Genomic DNA, 13,186 nt, shown 5'->3' on the forward strand with positions numbered 1-13,186 from the left:
GAATCTTTCTCCATTAGCGAGTGAGAAAAACTCTTAGTAATGTAAGAACACAATGATAGTCTCTTATAGCGGCGGTCTGTGATCTTGTTTCAAAGCCTCATTCCAGGCTTTAATTGCTGATTGTTTTTTAACGGCAGATTCGGTTCCCTCAGATTCAAATGCGATTCGCTGTCGGCTCATTGAAGTTGAGCTTTGAGGAAGCGTACGGAAATTCCATTTCCTTGTTAAAATTAAAACCAAATTTATATGACTGCTAATGGAGAACATTTCTGCAATGGCAAAAACAGTCAACAGCACATTAATAGGCGTGGATTTTCCATACAGGGCCATCAGTCACTGACTCTACAGGCCTCTCTGGTTTTAATAACGCTCCATAAACACTTAAGACAACAGACTGAGTGTATAAACCAAGATTAAGGTCTGTATACTGCGTGCATGAGCTGCAACAGAAACACTCTGGTTTTCCTTCATCAAATGTGGACAGAGACAGGCAGAAGAGACTGTTTTGACTGCTGTCCATAGCAGCAGAACTATTCGATTACACCCTCAAGTACATTTCTCATGCTATTTCCAGGCATCAGTCGTACACAGATTGAGCTAAACCTCAGATGACCAGTGGCTGTCTCGCAGACATTGACTGACTCGCACGTTTGTATTGAACTTCTATGAGAGACCCAGCGGGGATCCGGTGGACTGGTTGCTAAAGAGACCCCAATGAACCGTCAGGAAATGACCCACAGAGCCCTGTTCTCCCAGACTGGTTCTCTCCGAACATGTTGTTTGTGCCACACAACACTTTATGCTTTTTTAGCACTGTCCTTTTTTTCGTACTAATTTATACCTAGAGGGAACAAGGATGTCCTTGCATGAACTTGGCAGAAAATCATAGACCTTTCAAATGAATGTTTGTTCTGCACTAATAAATATAAATATTGTTTATTACACACACACACACACATAAAAAAATTACTACACATTGTGATATGGAAATCGGTACTGATAGGCTACTCATTTAAAGGTAGGGTGGGCAATTTTTTCCCAATGAAGTGATATTGGAAGACATGTTGTCATAGCTTCTTGGTACATAACGGCTACTGTAGTTGCAACACGCATTTGAAAAAGCGAGGCGCTAGAGAGCACTATTCGTTTGGATGCAAAATACAATTTCACCGCTAGATGGGAGAAATTCCCACACAGTGTACCTTTAAGACATCTCTTGTGAAGCTTTGCTGAATCTGCGTTCATTGTTTTGAAGGAAGCGTGGCTTTGGAGACGCTCTGAAGGGAGGGCGGGATCTCATGCTTTCAAAGCTAGCTTGCTAGTATTGCTAGCCCCTCTGAAATTACCTGCCCTAACTTTAATTTTAAAAGCTTGCCAATGCTTCATTTAGAGTCGAACATCACTGAAAATATGTGTCAGATGTCGGTTAATTTACTCAGTGAGTTCATTCAATGATTTAAACCAGTATAGCCTGCTTGTAAGTTCATTAAAAGTGCTGCTAATAAGAGACATGAAGACAGCTCAGTATGAAGGTGATAATTTTTGTCTTTTTGTCTTCACAATTCATTATACAAACACATTCACAGCTTGGGTAAAATATGTGTTCTTTTGCTGTTAATTCAGCAGCGAAAGCTTGATTATGAAACCCTTTTCTTTTCAAAAAGAAAATATTTTTTTATTTTTGGAGCTTGACAGCCAGGAATCAATTCTGTTGAAGAGTTGCATAACAATTCACTTTGGAACACATTAGGATAGATCTTACACGTTTTTTAAAGAGTTTTTTTTTACTACATAGGAAGGGATTTCTTTCCATATGATATAATATTCCACAAAATAATTAAGATATAAATCCTTACTATAGTAATGTCAAGGGATTTTAACTCTATCAGCATAACAATGGGAAAAAGTCTCTCCTCTATAATGTAATGTCAGCTGTTTCTTAACATCGTTATAGTGGCTGCCTGCTATTTTTCCAAAACAAGCTTGAGACAGTGACACCGTGTTCACTCCTGATTACCATCTTCCTCGTCGCAGGCATTTCAGATATGATTACTCTTCGCTGTCTCTGCGCTATCACAGATGCTGCTCAGCAGGTATCAGCGGGACCGGGCGCCCATATTCCCCCTGCCCACTGCTGATTCAGCTGTCCCGCGGGAGAAGAGAGATCTTCCCTGCCAGCACAGACAGACCTCACCTTACTGAACACTTACTTCAGATTCAGTGAAGCCAACGTAAATTATCACTGGGGCTATTTGTAAATAGCTTAATTTAGGAATAGTTCACCCCAAAATGAATATTATCCCATAATTTACTCGCCCTCAAGCCATCCTAGGTGTATATGACTTAATTATTTCAGCCGAACACAATCAGAGTTATATTATATTAATAATATCCAAGCTTTATAACGGGAGTGAATAGTGTCCGAGTTTTTTAAGCTCCAAAACGCACATCCATCCATCATGAAACGTAATCCATACTGCTCCAGGGGGTTAATAAATGTTTTCTGAAGCGAAGCAATTCCGGAAACGTCCCAGTCGAGTTCCGGCGGAAGAATATAAAGTACCTCCTCTTCTTTTATATCGAAATCCTCTGATATATTTTTTTTAACTTCTTGTTTTAGACTTCTAATTCCTGCCCGCCATTCTGTTTTGCTGTGTCCTCTGTGCTTCCTTGTTTGTTAATTCTCACCTAAACTTACACTACATCCCACATCATACTTCGGGTCAGAGGTCACCCCTCTGCCAGAACTCGGCCGTTTCTGGAAGCCAGTGATTGTAGTTTATAAAGTTTTAAATATGGATATTTTTCTTTAAAAAATGCATTGCTTCGTTTCAGAAGGCTTTTCTGGAAGGCCTTCCCTGGAGCCGTATGGATTACTTTTTATGATGGATGGATTTGCTTTTTGGAGCTTAAAAAACTCTATTCGGTGCCATTACAAAGCTGGGAAGAGCCAGGATATATTTTAATATAACTCAGAATGTGTTCGGCTGAAAGAAGAAAGTCATATACACCTAGGATGGCTTGAGGGTGGGTAAATTTCATTTTTGGGGGAACTAAACCTTTAAGGCCCATTCACACCAAAAAGACTAGTTATAATGATACTATTAGCATCAACCCTAAATGCTCGCGCTCTTAAAGCAGATCTATTCTAATGAGCTGTTGTTCATCAGCTGGAAAAATCGACAATACCGTTCCTCTGTTATAATTGTGGTGTGAACTCTGCTATTCTTTTTTGTTTTGTAGAAAGATTTTAGAACTATATCTGTTAACTGTATAGATATCGTCCTGGGTGTGAACTGTTATTTAGAGTCTAGAAAGAAATGTTGATATACAAAGGCGCCTGAGCACAATATCTGATGAAGAAAAAAAGAAGAGTTTTCCCACACTGTCTGAAAAACATCTCTGTGGGTTTGAATTAACGATAAGCGTCTAATGAAGCCTTGCAAAGCAAAGAGGTGGTGACGCTCTCCTTTACAATTAGCCGTCTGTGAAACTTCCTGGCAAATTAGTTTCTCCACTGCAGCTCAGACAGTTCCGGTGGCTTCTGCAGAACTTAGATTGGTGTGTGTGTGTGTGTGTGTGTTCAGATCAATCTGCTTGAGACTAGCATGGAATAACAAATTCCCCCTTTAAGGATTCAAGGTCAGGGCCAATTATGTTCTGAAGGAATTTTCAAAATCCCAACATTGGATTATAGATTTAAAATGACAAGATTTACACTTCACACATTTAGGAATAATACTCTGAAGTAGATTTTTCAGATTTTACTCTTTATACTGCATCTTTACAAATGGCATCATTAACTTTATATACATTAAACATTTACAAACAAATACAAAACTATAAATTTATAGCTGGATCTCTAAAATAAAAAAAGACAAACAATATATGGCAAGAAAACAATACTTGATTAATTATATACAATATATGATAAACGATTCCTCTCGTCTCAGCACCCACATAAAAACAGGAAACATATTGGCAGAAAATAGCATCAAGGGTATATTTTGATTTTATAAAACACAATGCATTGATTCCAACATTATTTCTGTCAAATAAAACCACTGTTTTTGGTGTATGTGTCAAAATCATACATAGACTTTACTGAAAAAAAGCTGCTTTTGTCAGCTTTGATTGTAAACCGAAGCAGATCTACGCTAAATACATTTATTAGTGAACATTAGATTGCAAATAAATAAAACACATGCAAGTTTTGCTGCAGATATTCCATTTGGGAGGATGACAAAAACCGTTTAAGCTTTTTTTCTTCACAAATCGCAACATACACTTTTCAAAACACACACAGAGTTACATTGCACATTATAATAAATAATATTCTTCCAAAGACGACAAAGAAAAGACGGTAGACAGTTCATTTATTCAGACTATAAATGTATAAATAAGAAGACAAAAATGTATAAATAAACATCTAGAACAATAAGCATCTTCCACATGTCTGCGGAAAATAAATAAGAGTACATGTATGTACAGTATGAACATGACTCTGTGCTTAAATGGAGTCCTGCTGTTGAGTGTGATTTATCCAGTCAGTAACAGAGATAGATGGCTATAATCCGCGTAATCTTCATCATCCTCCTCTTCGTCCGTCTCTTCTGAGAGCGCTGCGGAGGAATATAGCAGCTGTTGCATTAGTATAAAACACAACAGCATTCAGGCACAGAGTCTTACTGCATGACTTCTTGCATCTTTCTCCCAAAGCATCTCTAACAATGCTTTGCGATTCACACAAAGTGGTGGGATCACAGCTGAGGGTTGAAGGAGAGCCTGGGATTGAATTTCTCTGTGGAATGGGGCCTTACCTCTGTCTTTTATTAGCGGAGACAATTTCTTGTATTTGTCAAGTCATTGTACAGAATCGAATCAAATCAAGCAAAGAGACATTACGTAATCCCTTCTTATAAACAAAAATATTGCTTTTGTGGAAGATGACGAATACCACACACAGACTCGGGCTGGTTAAAGATGGTTCTACTTTAAGGCATTAACAAATGTTCTAACTTATCACTGAACCATCTAAACATGTTCATACCAAACATAAAATCACATTTTTTCCACATGAGATTTGTTATGTCCCACATTTGAACCATTATAAGGTTAGAACAAAAGAAGTGACATTGTCTAGAAACATTTTACGTGAAGAATAAAGGTATGTTCACACCAAGAACGATAAAGATAACTATATTAGCGTCCACACCAGCGGACGATATCGCTCTGTTTATTCTAAGCGCTCGCTTGTCTGTCACTTTAAATGCTTGAGCTCGTTACAGGATGGATTCTGATTGGCTGTCAATGTTTTTATCGTTCAGCTGGATAAAATCGTTCTGAAAGCGATTCCAACGTCCCTTACGCAAATAATTTAAATATACTGAAAAATATACAGAACAATATATTACATTACATTGAATAATACATAAGGAAGTGCTGCTTTTCATATATTGAAAAATATGTGACAATATATTTACTCTTTATGTGAGTTACTTTCACTCAATTGAGTTATGTTTGTGCTACACAAAGTATCTGAGTTGAATTTACGAGGAAAGTTGTTTTAGTATTACATAAAGGTGCATGTTGAAAACATGTAAAGTCTAATTGGTCAAACACAAATTAGTTGAGTTCAAAATACTCAATTCTCATGCAAATAGTTGCCTCAATTATTTTTTAGTTAAACAAAAGCAATATTTTGCTTGAGAATGCATTAGAAATGCTTGAAAAATTTAAGGCAATCAGTTTCCACACACTAAAAATATTGCCTTGGTGTAACTCAAAAAAACTGAGGCAACTATTTGCATGAGAATTTAGAGTATTTTGAACTCAACTAATTTGTGTTTGACCAATTAGACTTTACATGTTTTCAACATGCAACATTAATCAACATTTATTCAATATATTGTAATATATTAATGTTTATTTTTATTCCATACATTTTCCAATTTATTTAAACCATTTAATATATAGATCATAAATATATGGGAATATCTTTTCTCTGCGCCGTAATCGTTTCTCTGTGCCTATAAAAATCCTTATCGTTATCTTTATAGCTATCGTCCTTGTTGGTGTGAACGGCCCTCTAGTGGCTTTTTTCATTAAAAATGTTTCACATTGCGCAAAATGGACATAACAAATCAACAGTGAAAAAAATGGTTGAGTTTCCCTTTATTACATAAAGATGATAGACAAAGATGTTAGCTGGGGTCAGAAATTAAATTCTGCGGACAATATTTGCCTCTTGGAATTGATTTTCTGGGCATATATTTCTAAACCATATAAAACACACACACACACACACACACACACAGCATACCAACCATTTCAAAAACTTCAATTAAAATATATGTCAGAAATATATCTATGTATTAAAATACATGTTAAAAAAACTTTTTTTTGCCCCCGTGTTTTACATTTCTAGGGCATTTTTGTCACTTTCAGTGGTACTTTTGCCCCAAACACTGGTATATTTCTGAGCGTGCACCATTATGGCAACAGGTTTGCTTTTCTTTGTCCATAACACACGTGCCCATCTGTATCACGCGATCATCATCGCGGAGCCGGTCAGCCACAGGCAGAGACAACACAAAACAGAGCACGCTAAGTGAGTTTACGTCCCTATGTAATTTCCACATGACTCGTCACGTTTCTGTCTCTGACGCACAGATAGTGTAACCATTGCGGAGGAGCAGCATGTTCAGAACTGTCTCGCATCCCAAACGGAAATCCTTCCAGACATTTAAGACATCAATAGATGAGCAAGAGAACATCTGCACCGTCCTGGACACTTCTAATGCTTCAGAACGTCTCATTGCCTCTGAGTTAAAACACAGAATGTCTTTGCGAGAGGAAGCCGAATACATGCTCTCGGACAGTCCTTGTGTTTCTTTTTGGGGGCAATGGGAGGGGTGAGAAAGAGGGGTGTTTATCTGGCAGGGGGTGGGAATGCGGGACAAGGGTGCGGCCAGGCTTAGCATCCTCTACTTACAGTTGCAGGAGCCCGAGTGTTTGACTTCCAGGACGAGGCCCAAAGAGCAGGCGGCCTGCCTCATGGAGCACTCGCTCGGGTAGGTGACGTTGTCGCTGGCGCAGACGCTGTCGCCCGGTCGACTCTCGGGACAGGAGTCCTCCTCGCACACCGCACAGCGCCCCCGTCCCGTACGCTTATCCCACAGACACTTCCGTCCCTCCCGGCATTTGATGTCTTCACAGGACCTGGCGTCTGAAGCATAGGAGACGAACCAAATGAGAAAGTTATCCCAAAAAATATGATTTCACTTTGTGTAAACCACTTCTTTGGGCCACACTGAATGTTAATTTTAGTCTTGTTTCACTCAGTGTGGTTTGAGGAGGTATTAAATAACGCGGAAAAGCAGCAACAGTCACTGCTACCCATGTGAAACATGAATGTGTTATTGCAACAGAAAACAGAGTAATGAGAACCACATGTTTAAGGAGGATTGTGCAAGCGCAAGATTTGTGTCTTATTCTCACCTATGCATTTCCCCTCGTAGGCTACTCCAATGGAGCGTCCCATGATGCACGTGGCCCTTCGGAGATGGCAGGTGTTGGCGTACACGATCCCGTCATTCCCGCACAGGTACTGCTCCGGCGAGGTCACCTCAGGGCAGAGCCGGTTGCAGGTCACGCAGTAGGCGTTGTTGGTCTGGTCCAGTACACATGTTGAGCTTCCAGGACAACGCACGTCATAGCATGACTCTGTCGAAAAATAATATCCTGTCAAAATTGGCAGCTCCTGTAGCTAACAAGCTTTTACACACTGAATTAAAACTAGCTTATGCATAAAAGCATATCTTGTATTTATTCTGTCTCTATAGATATTTTGGTGGGCATAATATTTTTATTAGAAAAACATGAAGTTATGCATGTCTAGCAAGTTATCATTCTGTTCATTTTAATGCACATTTGAGTTAGAGATTTAGAATTAAGCCTTGCTTAGTTTTTGATCGCAAAAAGTCAACGTGAAAGGACACTCGCCACCATTTAACTTCTGTAATGTGACGTATTTCTGAGAGAAAAAGAATATTCTGTGAAAAATTTAGTTTGGGACTTAAATTTTCCATATTCATTGGATTGTTATATTCAATAACAATGAATAACACCCATATTCAAGTGGGTGTTAATTAAAAGAACGTAACGGAAAATGCGAGTTTGCTAAAAAAATAATCCGGTAACACTTTACAATAAGGTTAAATAGTTAACATGAACTAACAATGAACAATACATATGTAACTGTTTTTATTAATCTTTGTTAATGTTAGTTAATAAAAATCCAGCTGTTCATTGTTTGTTCATGTTAGCTCACAGTGCATTAACTAATGTTAACAAATGCAACCTTTGATTTTAATAATGTATTAGTAAATGTTGAAATTAATATTAACTAATATTAATAAATGCTGAAGAAGTATTGTTCATTCTTAGTTCATGTTAACTAATGTTAACTAATGAACCTTATTGTAAAGTGTTACCAAAAATTCTATATTATCCAATAGGTGATGTCACCGGTAAAAAAAGTTGTTTCAGAGGCAGAGCAGGTTATTATTGAAGATTACAAAGACATTCTTTTTTCTTTGGAAGAATGTACACCTATGATTTGTGCGCAACAAAACTAATCAATCAGGTAAATTTTGTTTTCTTTTTCTCTTGAGTGACCGTACTTTTGCATTTTCCCTGGTACTGCGCAGTCAGGTCAGGGTGTCTCTTGCACTTGGCCCTAAGGAGTACACACTCGTTCTGGTACGTTTTCCCATCGGAGCCACACACGCGCCCTTTAAAGGTGACATTGGAGCAGTCTGGAGCGCACACGCAGCGCGGCTTATTCCGCTTGTTCATTTTGCACCTCTTTCCAGGACCACAGTCCACATTTTCACAAGTCTCTGTAGAATCAATAAAGAAGGTTATGAATAACTGACATATCAGTTCTGTATATATAAATATTTGTTGTTTAAACGTGATCATGTCATTTCTGACTGACAAAGGGTTGCACTATTTGCTATATACCATACTCAAGTGTTCCTAACATTTCCTGTCTGAAATCGAAATCAAATTTTCCAGATTACTTCCAGTCATCCAAATGATGAAAACACTCTACCTTTGCAAGGTATGCAGTTTGGTGCGCCGCCATTGAAGATCAGCCACCGGAAGAGTGTGTTATTGGGTACATCCTCCTCAGTCCACGCCGTGCCCAGACGACCACTTTTACAACAGTCTTCCCGGCTCATCCCAGACATGTACAGAACCTGGCATCTCCCGTTCTTGCCCTGCTGAAGCCAGCAGTTGCCAGCTGGAAAGAGTCACTTTATTACCCTCTCATACATGCCGAATAATATTCTGCTCATTCATCACTCAATACAATAGAATGAAGCTAATTGGAGGCAATTAGTGCCCATAACCACTTCGGACAATCAAAACAGACAATGACCGATTCTTAATTTTTTACCTTGGGTCATCTCAATATTGAATATCTGGTTGCATCTTTAGTGCCAAGTTGCTATATGACTATAAAATGCCCATGGATTTTTGCTGGATCCAGGTAAAAGATCAAACAAACATTTGAAAATGATTTAAGAGGTATTTTTTAAAGAAACTTGGGTTGAAATTCCAAATGTTCAAAGAGTCTTTCTGCCATCTGAATCCACTCAAACTCCTCAGAAACACTATTTTGAGGTTGTGCAAGCGTTTTGTGCCTTGCACGGAAACATGCTCAATCGTTTAGACATAATGCCATTATAAACAAAATAAATGGAGAGAAAAAAATACCCCACTTACTGCACAAAGTTTAACATCATCTACAAATACGAATCACTTAAAGATCAGGAAGGTGCCTGCAAAGATATGGTTCCTTTTCTAATGAGTTTCGACTATAAATTCTAATAGCTAGGTGTCTTGAAAACAAGTTCACTTATAATTTTTTTTAGTTTTTACGCATGAGAGGCGCCAGCGCGCAAACGCACCATTCAACCTTCTCAAGTCCAAGTCAATGCATTAATGCTTTTAACACTGCATAATATTGCTCATTCAGACTTTAAAACACCTCGCAAAGCATAAATGTCACTTTACCTTGTACTTTCTGCTGTTCCATCAAGTGCGCGAACCATATGAGGAGCGCGATCACGCCCTGGCGGAGCCGCGGTAACTGTAGCATCCTCAGAAAAAGTGGAGACAGACGGACTACAGACAGACAGATGTTCTCCCGATGCTTCGCACTCAGTGACTGTCATACACACGGAATCCGTCTCGCTTTATAAATCTATATGGGGTCTCGAGTTGGATGCCTGTGGTGGGCGGTCTTCATACTTCATAGGGGGTGGGGAGAGCATTGTAATAGTTTGCTCACCGAAATTTATCAGGTGACATTTAAGTCTAGAAACTTTCTCCTCTCAAGAGCAACATTATGATTTGGGGCCATGTTTTTAATAGGGTTCAAAGAGTTGGATAACAGCAGCAAAGTGATTTGGGGCTCTGTTTGCATTTATTGTGGATAAAAGGCTGATTATTACAACAGTTATTTGATATAAATAGTTTTTCTCTCAACATATGCCAAACTTTGAGTTTGAACTGTATCAAACATAACCCGGTTCTGGTAAATTACAGAATAAATAGTTTCTTTTTTATGTGATTAAAAAAGATTTAAAAAACTTTGATTGTTGTAGGATTGTAAATATTCTCAGAAAATTCAAATGCTCAGTGTTAATACATTGGGAGGTGCCATCTGAGGCTAAATAAAATGTAAGGTAACACTTTATTTTACAGTGTCCTTGTTACACAAGTTACATGTAGTTACAAATCATGCATAATTACATGTAACTAAGCCTAAACCACACCCCAATCCTAACCCTAACACGGTTAATTAAGTAAGTACACGTGGTTAATTATTATTACACAGAACTTAAATGTATAATCACACTGTAACACGGACACCTTAAAATAAAGTGTAACCAAATGTATATATGTTGGAATAGAGCTGTGCCCAAAGGAACAGGGCTGACAGTTTTATACTTTCTATTGCCATGACTAGCCCTGTGCTCGAGGTCTTGAAAGGTGTCTATAAGAAATGGAAAGTAGGTTTAAATTCATGGATATTTAAAATCATGTCAACTTGGTAGCAGGGTTGACTATTTAAAATCACACCAGCTGACAAACATAATATATAAGATGATAAAAGAGAGTCCACAAAGGGATGAGACTGGTATTATGAGATATTTGTACAGAAATTGTACAGTATTATACAGAAAAGGTAAGTTATAGTTAACAGGGCTGATGCCTAACTTGGAATTGTATGCATTTTATTAAAAATGTCTATTAAAATACATGAAAGAATACATAAAAAGGTTTCAAAAGTTACTGGATTTTTGCTGATGTGTTAAAAATGCCAAGAATTTCACATAATAGAAGTTAAAGTCAGTTTTTACACGTCAATGCTGGACACAAAATGATGGCCTATACAGTAGTATACTATAATATTAATATAAACTGTCACTTTAAAAAAAAAAATTGTTCACTCTTTATCAGTGAATATAGCTGTTTGTACAGCAAACCAGACAATATGAATAGACAATATATCCATCAATGCAACAGCATCTCTGTGCCGTGGGATTCATATGAACTATTTGAGTCCTCTGCTTTGAATAGATCCAGACAGTTTTCCATCCATTTCAGTTTGGACGATAAGTGTTAATCTTTTAAAGTGGTCTATTACTGTGAATTCATGACGGGTAATAATAGACTCAAGGATACGGTCATTCTAATAATAGTTGAGACAGTTGTTTGGTCCTCCCCAGGGTCAAACCTGTAAATATAGCACAACAAATCCTTCTTCAAAAGGAAGCAGTCAGGGTGTTGAGTTACACCCCGTCTACACAACTAGTGACGCGACACGACAAACTCCTGTGACGCTGCTGACGTCGTGAACTTGCAGTGGAGACCAGGTGTTTAGATGAGGTGTTACATCCATGCAAATAAGTTCTTATCAGAACTTCACTCTTAAAAATAAAAGTTATTTTTTGGCTTCTGTGGTTCCATGAAGAACCGTTAACATCTATGGAATCTTATTAAAATGTTCATAACACTAAAAAGAAATTATTTTTTAAAAACTGTTCACTGAAAGGTTCTTTGAGGAACTGAAAATAGTTCTTCTGTTGCATCGCTACAAACAGCTATATATTCACTGTCCTTAAATATAATGTATTAGCACTTTCTCTTAATGGTTACTATATTTAGAGACTTGTGTAAAACACTACATACATATATAACATTTATAAGCTTCAAGTATACAAGAAAAATAAAATAAAAACAACGGATCAAACGCACGTCTCGCCATTATTATACGAAAACAGGTATAACCTGTAAAAGGTTTTGGAACCTTTATTTTAAAGTGTAGTACTTATTCCTTATTTGCTTCTACTATTACAATACTGACAAGTGACTTCAATTAGTAGGACATTTTTGGCATTGAATTCAGAATAAGGATTGTGGCTCAGGAATGTTAAGCCGATTTAAACCACTTCTCGAACAAGAAAAAATGTAGGGCATGACTTGATTTTGTCCAGAATTGATTGGATTGTGGTTTGCTATTGGTGGATCTCATGTGAGTGACAGGTTACCCCGCCCTCCTGCCAGTAAACACGTCATCAGAGAAGAGATGAGCTGCAAGAGGGAGGGGAAGTTACTTTGATTAAAGATTACAAGGGTACATGGATTTACAAAAATGATATGCATAAGAATTGTCAATTTTGATTTCATAGTGACTTAGTAGGCCCACTGGTAACATAAAATACTAGTTTTAAGAAATAAATGTTGAATCGGCTTGCCAGATTTGTCTGAGGTAGCCGCTGCCTTGCTGTCCCTCTGTCGGAAAATTGGGAGAAATGCAAGACTCTGCAAGTGTCTCCTACCACACGTTGTTAATAACTATCACTGTGAAACGGGGACATACGTTGCACAGCTGTGGTCTGTGGTTAGAGATGTCACTGGATTGATCGAATGCCACACAGAATCGTCTTACTGAACAACAACAGCCATCGGCTGTTTAATAATGGCGAGACGTGCGTTTGATCCGTTGTTTTGATTTTATTTTTCTTGTATACTTGAAGCTTACAAATGTTATATATGTATGCAGTGTTTTACACGAGTCTCTAAATATAGTAACCATTAAGAAAGT

The 13,186-nt window shown here is 37.8% G+C and overlaps 1 protein-coding gene across 1 annotated transcript; it reads right to left on the minus strand.

The window, feature by feature from the left end:
• Window positions 1–3,749: 3,749 nt before the first annotated feature.
• fstb (follistatin b) lies at window positions 3,750–10,265 on the minus strand. The gene is made up of 6 exons (XM_084104398.1): window positions 10,087–10,265; window positions 9,119–9,310; window positions 8,685–8,903; window positions 7,501–7,725; window positions 6,995–7,228; window positions 3,750–4,622 (listed from the first exon to the last, which is right to left on the minus strand). The coding sequence occupies exons 1-6, from the start codon at window positions 10,169–10,171 to the stop codon at window positions 4,540–4,542; spliced, it is 1,038 nt and encodes a 345-aa protein (XP_083960524.1). The 5' UTR covers window positions 10,172–10,265; the 3' UTR covers window positions 3,750–4,539.
• Window positions 10,266–13,186: the final 2,921 nt, after the last annotated feature.

The sequence above is a fragment of the Abramis brama genome, assembly GCF_963993115.1.
Source record: "Abramis brama genome assembly, chromosome: 25".
Taxonomy (NCBI): Eukaryota; Metazoa; Chordata; class Actinopteri; order Cypriniformes; family Leuciscidae; genus Abramis; species Abramis brama.

Excerpts from the sequence above, each read along its gene's own strand:
- fstb (XM_084104398.1), bottom strand. The coding sequence starts at position 10,171 with ATGCTACAGTTACCGCGGCTCCGCCAGGGCGTGATCGCGCTCCTCATA. Across the intron at positions 9,311-10,086 it reads GGAACAGCAGAAAGTACAAG|CTGGCAACTGCTGGCTTCAG; the intron begins GTAAAGTGACAT and ends GACTCTTTCCAG. Across the intron at positions 7,229-7,500 it reads CTACGAGGGGAAATGCATAG|ACGCCAGGTCCTGTGAAGAC; the intron begins GTGAGAATAAGA and ends CCTATGCTTCAG.